General features: G+C 37.5%; 1 protein-coding gene across 1 annotated transcript in view; it reads right to left on the reverse strand.

The window, feature by feature from the left end:
* Nucleotides 1–18129, reverse strand: part of CDH2 (cadherin 2) — a 154637-nt gene that overhangs the window by 37777 nt on the left and 98731 nt on the right. The window contains exon 3 of the mRNA XM_088130827.1: nt 596–813. Within this exon, the coding sequence (XP_087986953.1) occupies nt 596–813 (218 nt within the window). The remainder of the gene's footprint in view (nt 1–595; nt 814–18129) is intronic.

The following is an 18129-nucleotide window of genomic DNA, read 5'->3' on the forward strand; positions in this document are numbered from 1 at the left end:
GGTGTGCATATTAAATGCTTATTGGCAGCAAGGCTGAGAAAGATCTCTTTCCAGCTTGGCTAAGAGCACTTTACACAAGAGGGAGGCTCCCTTCCCTGAAGTGGCAGTGGAGTCATGAATAATTTACACCCCCCCCCCATAACATTTGATTACTGAGGGCCAAAGCAAAGCCAATAATTTCTGCCAGATTTGCTTCCCTGCTTCAATAGTAAATCTGCAGTTCCTATGTTATAAATTTGATTGATGGGTCTGAAAAACAAATTGTTTATTTATTGGTTATATTTAACTGCCTGAATAAATACTGCAATGCTTTCTAGGGATTTAAAAAAAAAGAATGACAAAGATACAATTTAAATTTGTATCTTCTTTTAAAAAAATACTCCTCTACAAATGCAAATTTTAAATGTAAATAACTTTATTCTTAACAGACTATGGTTTCCATACTTTCAGTGGAATGGGGTGATGGAAGAAAAAGTAATTATAGTTTGAAAATTAACAATGCTTAAAACATAAAATTAAGCAGAAACTATAAAGGTGGATAAATTATAAAACCTTTTCTCCTATATAACTTCTAAAGTATATTAAGACGTTTTACCTTTACTGAATCCTTTGAGTCAAGACCTAATTTTATGATCACTTGCCACTGTTCTTTTGTTTCTTTGTCACTGGCATACAGGAGAAATTCAGTGGGTTCCGGAGAGAGCTGAAAGCTTCTAGCTGCATATACCACACCATCATCACCAACTCTGAAATCTGTTGGCGCGCTGCTTTCAAAATGGATTTTTCTGCTTGCTTCACAGTTTCTAAATCTTACTGCAAATAGACAAAACACAACAGCAATAATCAAAATGGAGATTTTTTTTTAAAAAAACCCTGACATGGATTTCTGGATTATTTGTTGTAGGTAAGTCATCTCTAATATTTGTTAATTTTAAAAGGCTGTTTGCAAGAACAAAACAAAAGAAATATGTTGATGAATAAATAGGTAACTGAAAACTAAGCACTGTTTTTTAATTAAGACCATCCATTGATTTTTTATGCAAGTCCTGGTACATTAAGGCTAGTTTTTAGGAGTCCAACATTATTTAGTTATTTGATAACCAAACAAAGCATTACATAATAATTATTTTATCACTACTTTCCCAATTTTCCCCAAGTCTTTCTGAAACGACTGCCTTCTACCTTTTCTGTCTAGAATATGAAAGATTAAAGTTTGGTCCCTTTTGGACCACTAACCTGCAAATCCCAGATTACAACAGAGACAAAGATGAAATACAGGAAAAAATACTTGTAAATATGTACGAATCAAATCTTTTGGGGTACTACTACACAGATTAAAAAAAAAGTACCCTGAATTTTAAAATCTGATACCGTGAAATCTCATTATGGAGAACATAAAAAAAGTAAATTTTATGCACACTTTATATAATTACTTATAATTAATTCTATTACTGATCACATGAGTTAGAAGATGGCTTATAGAAAGTATGGAACGATATTTTATATAACTCAGTCCATATAGGCTACTTTTGCTAAGTTTGAGTACTAGCTGTGCAGTTCTTGACTTGGGATTTCCCTGAGTTGCCCTTTAGACTAGGTCAAGACATGCATACATCTGTGTAATCTCTACCCATGTAAATCTCAAACTTTCTGTAATTGTGGACCACTAAATAAACATTTGGAAAATGAGGGGACTGTCCAATTAAACCAACCTTTCCCAACCTATATCTGCATCTTTAAGTTGAGAGATCCAATTTTTCAGGTATAAGATAATGATTATGGCTGTCTTTCTGTATGCCTTCCCATCCCTGTTTGCAAAAGTCTTTTAAAATTACGTTTTGGGAATCTATCCATCCCCAAAATTAATTATCACTTGAATTATTATATGTATCTCCATCCTATAATAACAACTTTTAATAGAAACCTGATGATCGATGCCTATGTATTAAGAAATAATGGAACAAAGAGATGAATACTAAAGAGCTAAGGGAAAGTGGGTCTCTGGCTAATAAAACCCATTTGTAAATATTCACTGGATTTCATATTTGCACTTTTCTTTTTTGGGTTTCCTTTGGGTTGTGTGGGATTGTAGTTCTTCTTAGCAGATATTTGCTCACAGCTGGCAAAAGTGCTTGAGAGCTGTTTGTTATTGCCATTTTTTTCAAATGTTGCTACTCCCATTATATCTAGCGCAATTCAATGGATCCGTTTTTTGTCTCGGGTCCTTTCTTGTCAATCATCTTTTAGAAATCATGACTTGGGGAGCAAATGGACTCTTGCTACCTGATTGTTGGCATATTAAGGGGTATGGGGTTGAGATGAAGAGCAGGCTGTGGTCCATGAATATGGGGAGATTGTGGCAGATCACTTAGTGGATGACCAATGATTTCCAGACCATATTCTAAGAAATGCTGCTCTAAACTTAATCAATTTTGGATTTTCCACAGTTCATCTTAGTTGGGAATGATATTCCTGTATTTTAAACGTTCATGTGATTTGGTTCTCAGTTTGGAGAACTATTCTTCCTCAACAAGCATTATGTCTTAATAAAAAATCTTGAAAATTCAGCTTAACATTATTTGATATATTCCGGGAAAAGCAGACCCACAGCTACAGTACCTTCCATGATTTCTTATGAACAGCTACCTGTACAACATAGCGATCTAAACAACAACAACCTTATAAATGAATAGGAACTACCAAGAGGTGTAAAAAACCAAGTATAGAACCTATAAATTACATAGCATAACATTAGATAACATCCTTCTTTCTTTCTTCCTTCCCTTTAAACTGTGAAATAAATAGGTTCCTTCTTACAGACCTGAAGGGATCTCGTAAGAATATGGTATCATTTGGACAATCACTAATTGGATTCCAGAATTCTCTCTCAGAACACATAAGAAATGGATTTTATCTCAACATGTCTTTCTGTATTTCAGTATGCTTAAATATCTAATGGGGAACTGTACCTTCCTCATTGATATTCTTCCTTGAGGCAACTGGATGCTATGAAATTCAACGGGAATTGCTCTCTTTTGACAGCATCTTGCTGGAAATTTATAAAATTGTCAGTGTCCTGGCAGAATCTCTGCAAATAGTACATACTAACAAATTTCTCTGTGTGTATGTGTGTGCATGCATGGATGGATGGATGGATGCATAAGACACTGTGCTTTAGGTAGTTTTTAGTCCACTGCTTGGCAATTAGGTTTGTAAAGATAATCTTAATCAGTTAGGAAACTATGTTTCTGCTTTCAACAGAAAAAAAACCTCCTGTAAATTATTATTATTGGGCAGATTTTGTAAAAAAAAAAAAAAAAAAAAAAATCCCCTTGTAGAAACAGTCATTATTAATGCCATTATTTTCCTAAACCAACTGAAAGGGATGTCACATTATTCATAGTATTGTAACATTTGTCTTTAGCTATACTGCAATTTAAATGCATTGCTCAGAAATGTGAAAAACAATGGAAAGCAACTTTTCACAGCAAAAAATAAAATAAAAATCACCACCCTTTTAAACAATATCCAAATAAATTATCAAACATAAGCCAATAAAAAAATATAATTTAAACTTTTTTGATAATATTTTTTTAAAAACGTGCCTGTTATATTTCTTTTATGTCTATGTTGAACACCTGGTAACATCTCCATCTGACATTTAGCACTTCAATGCACTGTTCTTCATTCCAGATCTAAGGCTTCAGTATAACAATATTAATCACAGTAACAGAACATACATAGCACAGTGCAAGTGTTACCCATGTTGTATCAGAAGTAACAGTAATAATTAAAACAGCCCCAGAAAGCAGTTAATTATTAGATATGGAACTTGGGATAGGATGTCAGGAGATGAAAAACTTTTGGAGGGAGAAGTCGCAATCAGTGCCCCATCTCTATTAGGCTTTTAAGCATGGATTTCAGGATTTAAGAATCATTAGGTATTATAAAACTATGTTTAATAAAAAATAAAACCATGTTATTATCTAAGATTAGACCACTGTAAATAGGGACCATTAAAAAAATGCCTAACAAGATTTTTCTTATCCATCATTGCTTCTAGCTCATAGAGGATATTTTTCATTTGCAAGCCCACATTCCTTTATAGAGCTAGATTAAATGGTAGACATACCCTTGAATCTTATTGACCACAGAGACACAACCAAGCAGTTTTCTTGGCAATAGTACTGAAGTGGCTTGCTACTACCAATTTCTGGGATGTTTTTGTTAACTTTTCAACCTAGACTACAGCCATGGGATTCTCATCCAAATATTAACCAGACTTGCCCCTGCTTAGCTTCTGATCTGGACAAGGTTAGCCAGATGTTACTATCTGTTGAAACATGGCTGTAAATGCTCCAAAATTATTTTGGCAACGCCTGCTTCCCAAACTACAAAGCACTCAGGGAAAAATGATGTTGCTATTGGGACAAAAAAAAAGCAGCAACTGCAACCAAAAGTTCCAGCACAGTCTCTCTCCAAAGAGAAGCACTGCTTTTCAGGTTGAAGCACAATGGAGTGAAACAGCATACTCTCTTGCTCCCTCCATTTTTTTTAGCAGCCTTACAATTTCCTGGTAATTGAAGATGCTCTTTTCTCATTGTTGGTGTTTTATTTGTTTGCTTATTTCAAAGGAAGGGAATGCCCATTCAGAGCTAGAAAGATAAACAGAAGGTCTTAGCTGACTAATGACAGGGAGTGAAAGATCAAGCTAGATGAAATATTTTAGGCAGAGAGTTCTACCCAATCAGCTGTGTAAAGAAGAATTCAATATGTACCTGGAATGCATATAAACAAGTGATTCAATTAGGTTAAATAATGGCATGCTGAATCATGTTTTGATAGGGTATTAATACAAATATTTCTCCATGGACATATGTGAATGTAGCTATCAGATCAAAAATGGCTCTATTACCTACATAAAGACTCTTTCTTGCATCTCAAAAACAAGCAATATACATCGAGTTGTGATTATTTGTTCTTAACTTGCAAGAACCTAATTCTGTGGGTTATACCGATCCATATCCCTCATATGAAAACCGTAATAAAAGAAAGTTAACTAATAATGGAGAAAAATGTTTATTCAGTTACACTAAATGTTCCTATTTCCTTGGGGTATTATACAAGGTTATTTTATTAATTCTGATGTGCAACAAATGAAACCATATGTACTGAAATGCCAAAACCAAAGTATGAAGTATGCAATCTCATTTACACCATACTGAAGAAATAAACCATGTACAATCATTTCTAATGATATAAATAATTCATAATAGTTCTAAGTTTGTAATCTCATGTATTTCACCAATAATCTTCAATTAAACAGCTTCATTTATCAGGCAATTACAGTTATCACTGTAACACTTAACTGTGTTACCATCTCAAACTCAAACATCACTGCTTATTAATTTATTTCATATAAATTTATCTTTTTCTTTTAATCAAAAGTCCCAAAGTCTACACTAAGCAATCTTGACATAAAGATTCTTTTCTCAGGAAAGAGAAAGAGCCTTCACATATATTTTTCTATATAATAACAAGAGATCATTGAACATAGACATTTACATCTAGCAATACATATGATTGCTACATACGTATGAGTTTGTATTACTTCACTGAAAGTATTAGTGTAGCAAGACCCCAAATAAAACTTCTAAAAATATATTATGGAGTATGGAATTAGATGGAGAAGATTGGGAATGTAATGGACATAGAAATGGGAATAAAGTCTATACTAAAAGTGTATGTCACCAGAGAAACAGCCCATCTAACCTACTAAATATTTAGTAATACTATTTTAAAATGAGATTACAGATAATCCTTGGTTAAGGACATTAATTGGGATGGAAATTTCCATTGCTAAGCAATGCAGTCGTAAAGCATGATGTCATGTGACTGTATCCCTTAGCAATGGCAATCCTGGCAGTCCCCATTGCTATTGTTAACTGAATCTCACCTGGTCATTAGGTGAGGACCATCCCAATCCAAGCCATTCCTGACTTGGTTCTTCCCAGCTGAGTCTCGGTAAGATTACCTACTTTTGAACTCCCCCCACCTGCCTATCTCTCCTGCCCCATCTCTGCCTGTTTGGCTGCCCTACACAGCAGCACTCCTCGGTGGCAGTGGTAGTGCCTGCAGCACTGGGGATGAAGTAGAGGCACAGAGCCTTCAGCAATCTCAGTCGGCTGATGGCACCCCCTGGGCATCTACTTCAACCCCAATGGTGACACCACCGAGTGCCACCTTAAGTGCCGCACCACAACCAGCTGTCCCAGTGCAAATTCCCAACTGCCCTGTACCCCCGCCACCCTGTGCTCCACCAGCCCTGCCACCCCAGCTGACCTTTGCCATCTACTTCCTCCAACTGCTGAGGTGCCTGGCCTGGCCCTTTATGAGGCAGCTGCTGGCCATGCGAGGCTTTCTTCCTGAGGCTGCATGAGGCCTTCTTGCAAGGCTTCAGAAGTCTTCTGAGGCCTTCAGAAGCCTTGCGAGAAGGCGAGGCTTTCAAAGGCATGCCTCATCAGCAGCGGGAGGAACAAAACGGTGAAGGTCAGCTGCGGGCAGTATAGGGCTGCCAAAAGGGCAGAGTTGGGGGGGAGATAGGTGGGTGGGGGGAGTTTAAGCACCCCTGCGGGTGTAGGCACCTGAATTTTGATCACATGACCAGGGGTGCAGCAACGGCTGTAACTTCAGGGACCCAATGTAAGTACCATTTGTTCATCACCTCTGTAACTTCTAACAGTCGCTGAATGAATGGTTACCTACCAAGGACCACCTGTATTCTGCAGGCTAGATCTGTCCTTCCAAAATGTACAAGAAGCTGATGGAGCATAACAGGAGAAAGCATAATTGATATCATGAGCCATTTGGTTTCATGTGCCATTTATACTTGTGATACCAGACAGATTAGATATGAATAGTGTGAACAAAGAGAAACATAAATATGAAGAACACACACTCTGAACTAAAAAAGGAACTTTAACTCTTTGCTCCTACACTACAATTCTGAACAAAATGCCTCCTCTCCCACACCAAGCTATTACTGGCAAACTCCAGTGTCACGTAGAAATTTTGTGTCCATGTGTGCATGTATCTATGTATTCTATCTATCTGTGAAAAGTTTGTTAAGACTATCTTTTTAAAAGATACACTTAACGTTACATGTTCTATGTTGTATGTAGTTTGTCTTTCAGGTCAGTGATGATTCTGCCATTACTGAACCTGGAAAAGAGAGATAGTAACATTGGCAGTGACAGAAGGAGAAACTATGAATATACATGGACATTTTAAAAAAGCTTATTCAATCAGAAACACCAGATTGCAGAGAATATGAAATATCATGGTTGGAAAAAGCAATCTGTCAATGTTTAGCATAAAAATTTGGAACTGAAACCAGAAATCTACATAACAGTCGACAGTGAAAAGGGAACCTAAAATGTTGTATGAGCATACAAAAAGAGAAAGAAGAGTGTTCAACATTATATAGAATGACTCGTTATTTTAATGTATCAGAATCATACTGAATTACAGTGGGGCAAAAAAGTATTTAGTCAGCCACCAATTGTGCAAGTCCTCCCACTTAAAAAGATGAGAGAGGCCTGTAATTTTCATCATAGGTATACCTCAACTATGAGAGACAAAATGAGAAAAAAAATCCAGAAAATCACATTGTCTGATTTTTAAAGAATTTATTTGCAAATCATGGTGGAAAATAAGTATTTGGTCAATATCAAAAGTTCATCTCAATACTTTGTTATATATCCTTTGTTGGCAATGACAGAGGTCAAACATTTTCTGTAAGTCTTCACAAGGTTTTCACACACTGTTGCTGGTATTTTGGCCCATTCCTCCATGCAGATCTCCTCTAGAGCAGTGATGTTTTGGGGCTGTCAGTGGGCAACACGGACTTTCAACTCCCTCCAAAGGTTTTCCATGGGGTTGAGATCTGGAGACTGGCTAGGCCACTCCAGGACCTTGAAATGCTTCTTACAAAGCCACTCCTTCATTGCCCGGGCGGTGTGTTTGGGATCATTGTCATGCTGAAAGACCCAGCCACGTTTCATCTTCAATGCCCTTGCTGATGGAAGGAGGTGTTCACTCAAAATCTCACGATACATGGCCCCATTCATTCTTTCCTTTACACAGATCAGTTGTCCCGGTCCCTTTGCAGAAAAACAGCCCCAAAGCATGATGTTTCCACCCCCATGCTTCACAGTAGGTATGGTGTTCTTTGCATGCAACTCAGCATTCTCTCTCCTCCAAACACGACGAGTTGAGTTTAGACCAAAACGTTCTATTTTGGTTTCATCTGACCATTTGACATTCTCCCAATCCTCTTCTGGATCATCCAAATGCTCTCTAGCAAACTTCAGACGGGCCCAGACATGTACTGGCTTAAGCAGGGGGACACATCTGGCACTGCAGGATTTGAGTCCCTGGAGGCATAGTGTGTTACTGATGGTAGCCTTTGTTACTTTGGTCCCAGCTCTCTGCAGGTCATTCATTAGGTCCCCCCGTGTGGTTCTGGGATTTTTGCTCACCGTTCTTGTGATCATTTTGACCCCCGGGGTGAGATCTTGCGTGGAGCCCCAGATCAAGGGAGATTATCACTGATCTTGTATGTCTTCCATTTTCTAATTATTGCTCCCACAGTTGATTTCTTCACACCAAGCTGCTTGCCTATTGCAGATTCAGTCTTCCCAGCCTGGTGCAGGTCTACAATTTTGTTTCTGGTGTCCTTCAACAGCTCTTTGGTCTTGGCCATAGTGGAGTTTGGAGTGTGACTGAGGTTGTGGACAGGTGTCTTTTATACTGATAACAAGATCAAACACGTGCCATTACTACAGGTAAGGAGTGGAGGACAGAGGAGCCTCTTAAAGAAGTAGTTACAGGTCTGTGAGAGCCAGACCTCTTGCTTGTTTGTAGGTGACCAAATACTTATTTTCCACCATGATTTGCAAATAAATTCTTTAAAAATCAGACAATGTGATTTTCTGGATTTTTTCCCCCATTTTGTCTCTCATAGTTGAGGTATACCTATGATGAAAATTACAGGCCTCTCTCATCTTTTTAAGTGGGAGAACTTGCACAATTGGTGGCTGACTAAATACTTTTTTGCCCCACTGTATATATTTTATTTTCTGCACTTATATGGCTGCCCAACTCAAACTAATGTGGGCAGCATTAAAAGATGAAAACAATAAATTATTAATACAAAATAACATATTAAAACATACTAAACAATAACATGGCAAAGAGACCTGAAAATTTCTACAACTCAACCACTGGGGACTCCATTCAATGTGACCCCAAAGCCCGGGGAGAACCTAAAAGCCTGTAGGGATGGAGCCATCCATAAGTCCAAGGAAATATCATTCCAAAGGACAGGGGCTATCACAGAGAACGCACGTCTCTCTGGGTCCCATAAGATGGACCCATAGTATGTCCTTCCTTTCTTGGAATGCATGGGATAAGCAGATATCTTCAGGAACAGGTGGTTCTGCAGATAACCCAGTCTTAACCCATGCAGGGCTTTATGGGTGATACCTTGAATTACACCAGGAAGCTTACTGGGAGCCAGGACAGACTGTGGAGTAGAGGTGTTATGTTGGCATAATGAGGTATATCTATAGCTACCTTTGTTACTCCATTTTGGGACAGCTGAAGCTTCCAAATGGTTTTCAAGGGCATCCCCATTAGAACAAGCTGTAATAATCCAATTGGGAGGTAATAAAATTATGAGTGACCATGAGACCCAATCCAGGAACATGTGCAACTGGTGCACAAGACGGAGCTATACAAAGGCTCCCTGGCCGCAGCTGCCACCTACTCTTCAAGCAGGAATTGTGAATCCAGGAGGAACCCCACGTTGCACATGGAATCTGAATGAGGCAGTGCAACCCCATCCAGATGTAAAGATGAAGTTTTGGGTTCATTCAGTTCTAGGATCCTTGGATCCCTAAACCCATAGCTACTCAGTCTTGAAGGTGCAGAGTCAAAGCCTGCTCTTCCCCATCCAGACCTCCACAGCCTTTAGACACTAAGATAGAATCTTAACAGCTTCGCTTGGATGGCCAGGGACAGAAATGTACAGCTGAGTATCATCAGCATATTGATAATACTGCACTCCATGCTGACCAAGTGTCTTCCCTAGAGGCTTCAGGTAGATATTAAAAAGGTGAGGGGAGAGAGTGGCACCCTGAAAAGCAGGGGTCTTGAACTAATTTGCTCCCCCCTCCAAACACTGACTGGAACTTGCCCTGGAGGAAGGAGAACCACTGTAAAACAGTGCCACTCATTCCCAGTCCCCTGAGCCAGTTCATGGTATCAAAGGCTGCCAAGTGATCAAGGAGGGCTATGATGGATGAACTACCCCCATCCCATGCCCACTAGAGATTATCAATAATCATGACCCAAGACAATATCCCAGTCTAAATCCTGACTGGAAGGGCTCCAGATAATCTGCTTCCTCCAGAGCCCTCTGCAGCTTTAGACCATTTACCTTCTCAACAACATTATTATTGTTGGTTGCACAGTCAGCCAGATTTTAGACTGGATTTGGCATTTTTATTCACCTACTGAGTCCTTCCCAAGGACCTGGGGTAGGCAGATGTTGTTTGATGGTGTTAAAGGTATTGTCGCAGGATGTAAGTTGTTCCAAGCTGCCTTTTGCAATTGACTGAGGGTGATTTTGTCAATGCCGATGGTGTTCAAATGGTGCTCCAGATGTTTTGGGATTGCACCCAAGGCCCCTATTGCTATTGGTACTATCTTTGCTTTCTTTTTCCACAGTCATTCTACTTTTATTCACCACCACATGGTTCTACCCAAACATCCCTTCCCTAGAGGATTTAACTAACCAGGAGGAGCATGGATCCAAAACACAGGTGGCCATGCCTAGTCCCTTTTGTATTAAAAAAAGTTGGTGGTTACTATTAGCAAGCATGGACTATCAGGCTCCCTACAAGAAACATGAATTTGCCTGAAGCTTCTCAGAAACTTGAAATAGCACTACTAGAACAAAACCTTTACTGAAATACCAGAACTGTAGATATTGCTATCAGTTCATAGCCTCTGGCAACCAAAGTTGATTCCCAACCCAATATTCTCTTGATTTTAAACTGGTGTCCTCTTTTCCCACATTTTCCACTGATGAACAGCAAACTGGCCTTACATTTCCCACATTCAGACCTAAGTGGCAGTTGCCTATTTACATTTTTTGAATTCTTGCTCCTTGAAACTTGCTCCTAATATAATCCTGACATGGACAGGCTATTCATACTTGTGACCTTGCAGATAAAACAAGACAGTAACTGACTTGTCCTAAGTTATCTCCCTCCTCCTCTTCTTTTTTTAAGTAGCAGGAATATGCAACCGTTTTTGTTGTTGTTGTTCCATCAGAACGCTCAAGCCATTTTCAGGCATGCTCTGTCATGTAACAGCCAACCTGGATTGTTCTAACGAAGTTTCTGGGGGTGCTCTTGTACTCCTAGCTAGGAACAAAAATTATTTTTGTAGCCATCCTGAAACATACATACAAGGCCATATAGTTTAACTCTTTAATTTTTTTTTCTACACTATGGTCTTATTGCATTAACTCATTATGGTAATTCAGAAATTAATTCAATTCAATAGGAATTTCCTAAAGGTAAATGCATATAGTACACAATAAAAGTAACCTTGTTTAGCACCTCTCTGATACGTTGGGGTTGCAACTCTCAAAATTACTAGCCAGGATATTTGAAGACCCTGACAGCTGGGAATTCTAGGAGGTAGCACTCACAATATACACAGAAGACAATATTCAACAATGGTAAATAAATTCAACAATGTAATTATTTTGATGCACACGAACTCAGGAAAACTTATGGAATATGGATATCTTATGGAAAACATTTATGCCTTAAAACATAAATGTCTTAAAACAATTTCACAAATTATTGTATTACTATGCTTTGTTTCCCAAGTAGATGCAGTGTAACAAAAGCTTAAGAATTAGCATAGTAATTCAATATATACTTCTTTTTAATTTAATGCAGTCAGTATGATCACTGTAAAACTGGTTAGAATGTCTGCCCAGCAATTTGTACAAGAAGTTACCGAAGGCAGAAGTTTATTTAATTCTTCAAAATTACATTTCAACTATTTGTACAAAAATGTGAAGCCTTGATGTTAAATTGCAATCAATTTTTAAAAGAACATTTTAGTCAATGCTACTCCCCCATCCCTCAGCTAATCAAATCAACATAAATGGCCTATTTTTTAAAACTACCTATAAGGAAAAGCACAATCACAAAAATGTTCAGTGAAGTCATTTATACATTTTTACTAAAACATTCTATTTAGTTCTACTTCCCATAACCCTCTCTGCTTACTGAACAAAGTCATAATAAGCATGCCAGAAAGAAAATAGGGATAAAGTTACTTCTGTTTGATAGAAATGCCTATGCAGCTTTTTAAAACAGGAATAGTGACAGTCAGCAAAAACACAGATTTGTAACTCCAACACAACCCAAATTATATCCGATTCAATGATCCTTTTCAATTTTTGCCACTCCCACTCACTGACACAAAATCTTTCTGAGCACTGACATTTCTTTTGTCTTCATGTTAATGGAAAAATGTAACAGAAATGGATAAGCATCTTAGGGGAAATAATATGTTTGTATTTAAACAACAGCTTTTATTTTTCAATGCAGATGTAGTATAGAGAATCCAGCCCCTCTTGGGTGATTGAGATTATTTAATAAACAGATGGCAAGTATAAATCTGTATATTTTTGTAGAACTTCACTGGGTAATTTGTAAGCCAGCAAAATTAAAAGAAGAGGGACGAAATAATGCAATTCAGTAAAAAGGAGCTTCAAAAGAAACAAATACAATGTACAATTCTAGTTAATAAAAAGCAGTACTAAATATTAATGCTATTTTTGTTGTTCAGTCGTTAAGTCGTGTCTGACTCTTCATTACCCCACGAACCATATCGCGCCAGGCCTTCCTGTCCTTCATTGCCTCCCTGAGTTTGCTCAGTTTCATGCTCATAATGCTATTTACTTATTAGTATAGATAAAAACCTACTTGGCACCCAAAACATGTCCAAGGTTGTTTCCACTTATACAACAATAATAAAATAGCTAAATGATGAAACAAAAACAGGTGAAAAGGCAGACAATAATAATTTAAACAAATACCAGGAAAATCAGTCAAATTTAATGAAGCCTGTTGGAATAAATACCTATTTAACAATTGATGGTCATAATCATCATCCTGTAATCAACAACAACAACAGAGAGGTGCCAAAAGGGCTCTTGCAGCAGAAAATTTCAAATCCTGAGCATTTATTAAAAGAAAAGGCTGTTAAATTTCTATCAACGATATTCTGGATTAGAGAGCCAGTGAGGGGTAATGGTTAAAGCACCAGGTTGGAAACCAGGAGATTTCAAATTTAATGAAGCCAGCAGGGTTACCTTGGGCCAGCCATTCTTTCTCAGCCCTAGGAAGCAGGCAATGGCAAACCACTTCTGAAAAAACATTGCCAAGAAAACTGCAGGGACTTGTCCAGGTAGTTGCCAGGAGTCAACACTGACTTGAAGGTACCAAACAAGGAAACAAAATATTCTGGATTAGCTCCCACAATGAAGATTCTTGGCATTTTTAATGGAGAGGCAGTTTGAACTAGGGGCTTATACAGTTTTCACTCAAGCTGCCTTGTATAATAACTAATATATTCAGGTTGAGCTGAAACTGAATACTATACCAAATGAATATTATACAACTCAATCCAATCCACAATTAAGAGGCAATCAAAGTTATCTGCCAATAAAATTGATCTATATGAGCCTTCCCTAACTGGTATCGTCTAAATATGTGGTACATTTTCCACCTACTATAGCAGCATAGTTATACTGATTATAGTCAGCCTTTCTCAAACTTTTTACCTTGGAGGAACCACTGAAATAATTTTCAGGGCTCAGGAAACCTCTGCATAAAAATCACAATACTATTCACATCTAACCTACACAATCCACATTTTACTACACTGACAACAACAGCAAAGTGGCCAGCCAGAAGCTGAGTCTTGGTGCATAAAAATTTCTACTACTCTGAGTGCTAGCATTGCACAGTATCCAATAGAATATAATATATGCAGCTCAGGGTTGAACTGTAGAGTCCTTGGTGCTCTATGAGCTTGGTTGTTTGCTTGCAGATGTTTCGTTACCCAACTAGGTAACATTATCAGTGCACAGTATAAGAAGTTAAAAAAACTATGCTTATTTTTTTTTTCAATTATGATCTCTTGTGGAGCCCCATAATGACCTTTCGTAGAATGCTAGTGTTTCATGGAACATGACTGAGAAAGCCTGGTATAAATTATGAAAGTTACAGTCCAACATATGGGAGGAGCATTAAGTTAGGGAAGCACTGTGTTCATACAGCTAAAGTTCTGAAACTCCAAATACATGTTTCTTCAAATAAAAATAATTAGACCAAATAATTAATTAAAGGAACATCATAATAATTAATTGTAATAATTAAAGGATAAATAAATTTCTCTTCTCCTTTTTCCCTTATTGGCGACAAGAAGGGCTCTGCCTATTGTACAGATTATTTAAGAAGAAAGAGAATCACTCAAAATTGGGCATGAAAAGTTTTACTGCACCTCAAATGTAATTAGTAGAATGTTTATAAAGTATGATGGGAGTTAAGTCAGTCTTATTAAGGTATTTTTAGGGACAAATCTATAATTTGTCTCAAAAATATGCAAAAATTGAAACATACAAAGGCTGAAATATTGCTTCTTGCACAAAGTTATGTACATGCCTATTGTGCATCGGAATAAGCAGAATCAATGAGAATCTAATGAAATTACTTATTTTATTCCCTAAAAATCTTTCTTGGGAAATTTCTTACAACTGGCAGAAGAGGGTGGCCAAAAGGAATTTATTTATTTTTTTTCAGATGAGAAATCTGAGTCTAAAGCCAGTGGAAATGTGTTTCTAAGGATAAATTTCTCTATATTCAAAATGAAAGAGAATAATAGCTAATCTGTTAGTGCAGTAACATTTTAAATTTTATTAAATTGTTTTATCCTTAGCTTCTGAACTGCTTTTCACCTCACCAGGAAGTTAGAACAAATCTGTAACCAATATCACAACCCAGTGTGTTACTAGAGATACACAAAATGTTCTGTGCAGGAATTGTTCTGCACTAGAAACAGGCAGTTCTGGGCAGTCTATGTCTAGACTGAAACAAGCATGTTTCACCCAAGCTTGGACTTAGAGTATGTATTTATTCTATACTCCCTCCAATCATATTGTGGGAAGAGGTATTCTGGGATGGGGAGGGCCGGAAAAAGGGAACCTCATCTGAGACAAGAGGAAAGGGTGTAGGAAGATGGGGAGGGGTGGGTGGGCTAGTTGTCATATGTAGTTCTGAGGCTAACAGTAGCATGCAGCTAAGGGGAAGTAAGGAGAAGGAAACTGAGGGAAGATCAGGGATATGGGGATGTCTGCTGGATGGATATGCATAGCATTGGTGGTAAAAGTGTGTAACTAAGGAGAGGTAATGGGAAGGAAGGTGCAGGAAGATTGGGGAAGAGCAGCTGACCAGCTGCACTTGAATTCAAACTCATGGCTATGATGTGGAAAGATAAAGAAAAGAGCAGAAAGGTCAGGAGAGGGGTAGGCACACAGGCTATGCATATGAAGACAGGTGAGATGTGTAAAAGCCTTGCCCCCGCTCACCCTAGAAAACCCCTTTATATTTGTCTTGTCTAACACTTGGAACTAACAAATGTTCCAGGTTTCAGTTTGGCTGAGCCATGACCCTGGCCAGAACTGCTTGACCAAACTTCCAAGCCACAATATGTTTATTTGGTGCATGCAACAAAACACATGTTTCATTTCATTACATCTTTTTCTATCACTGATCCTCTTCTTTTTCTATCACTGATCCTCTTCTTTTTGGTTTCTTTTGGAAATTTATCCCATTGACACATCAGCAGTGAAAGTCAAAACAAGATCTAAGGAGAATTCTGGTAGTTGTATCCCCAACTCATTTGGAAAGTATTCTGTTATGAAACGATAAGCATCAACACTTGTATCTAAACCTACAATATGACTGGTAGATTAAAAAAAAAAAGACATTTGCAAGGACTTGACACACAGATCCTCTGACCTTGTAGACAGAACCTTACATCAGGCCAACTACTTACCTAACTAGTTGCTACATTTTTTTAGTTTCACAAACAATGACTTTCTAGAATTTCAGGCAGAAAGATATTTCTCATTAGAATCTGCTCCTTTTAATTGGAGGAGCTAAGGATTATATGTGAGGTCTTCTGCATACAAGTAACTTATTCTGCTACTAAGCTATAGCCTATCCTGAAGACACAAATAATGCTAACTCTTTACTCTATAATCTTTATTTCATGTTATTAACATCTCTAGTAAATTGCTGGGGGAAATTTTTTTTTTCTTTTCTTGTTACCTGCCTAGCCAGAGGTTAAATAAAAATAGAGCTACCAGTTTCAGTGCAGATAGCTCTTTGTATTTTATACCAATAATTTTTTTAAAAAAACAGTGATCAACAAAAAAGGAAATTAAAAAGCAACATAAGACCAAAACATACACTTTTTGCACATTTATTTTTCACATTTCACCCAAAATGAGTAAGTGAATCATGACTGCATCCAGAATGGTAACTGTAATGTATTAATTTGATTTCAACTCCTCCAACACAATACAGTGACACTTAGTTTAAAATAATGCAATTTATGAGAAAATAGTACCCTATGTGAACTATTTTTATTGGCGTTACAGGTAGTCTTTGGCTTATGATGGCAATTGGGACTGGAATTGCCATTGCTAAGCAATGCAGTCATAAAGTGTAACATCATGTGACCACATTACTTAGTGACAGCAATTCCGGCAGTCCCGCTTGCCACTGTTAAACAACGACTGCGTGGTTGTTAAGTAAGGACCTTGCATGACTGCGACTTCCAATTTCCTGCCGGCTTCCCCATTGACTTTGCTTGGGAAACACTGGAGATCACAATCACATGACTGCGACCTCATAATTGCGATCTCGGTGCCAGCATCCAGATTGCAATCCATGAGACCACGAGGATGCTGTGATGGCTGGAACTATGAGGACCTGTTTTAAGTACCATTCCTTCAGCGCTGTCGTAACTTTGAACAATTGCTGAACAAATGGTCGTAATCCAAGGACTACCCGTATAAGAGTTTTAAGATAACACATCTTTGAACTGTTTGTAAATATTATTACACTATACAAATATATGATTTGAGGTAATAAAAACTAAAAAATAATTTCAAGAAAATCTGGTATCCCCCAAATACTTTAAAACCATTATAGCAATCAAAACACTGGACAGAATGACTTCCACATAAACATGGAGATAATAACTGATAAACAGCAGAAATACAGACAGCAATTCAAGATAGAAGAAAGAGGCTTGAATGTGAAAAGAGATAGGCAACATGCAAATTTGTAAGATTCTGCTAGGAGTCTTATTATGTCAGCCCAAAATTAGACATATTTTAAGACACAATACCAAAACAATTTTGTGCAATTTATGCAATGCATTGCGGTAGCACCCTACTCAGGAACTAGCATCAGCATTCCTTGCTGAAACACTTTAACATTTAGTATAGCACTATAAAAAAAAATAGAATGCCCAATTTGATATATGAGTATTGTTTCCATACTTTTTGTCTGAGTTTTCTAGTAGTCCTATCTAAATGAAAAATACAAAATACTGCACTTGATATTTAACTTGTGCTAGATTGAGATAATGGGTGAAAATGGTAGCAAGCTTGATTGATTATAGTAGAACTAAAATTCTACTTTTGGAAAAGGCTTAAGGGCAGGAATAGAATATTACCTCTGAGGACTCTATTACAGAGAGAACCAATTACCTGAATTTGAAGATCCCTGACTATAGTACATACATATGCCTCAATAAGAAACCTGAATATGATGTTCTTCATAAATGGATTTCATTATCCAGGTTTAATTTTACATTGACTACTGGTGAACATTCTCAGTCGCAATCTATAACACAGGTTTCTCATATATAAAAAATGTTTATCAACAAAAGGCACAATTG

The sequence above is a fragment of the Python bivittatus genome, unplaced genomic scaffold, assembly GCF_059951505.1.
Source record: "Python bivittatus isolate LINGU-HERP-01145 unplaced genomic scaffold, Pbiv_v1 ctg000840_np1212, whole genome shotgun sequence".
Lineage (NCBI taxonomy): Eukaryota > Metazoa > Chordata > Lepidosauria > Squamata > Pythonidae > Python > Python bivittatus.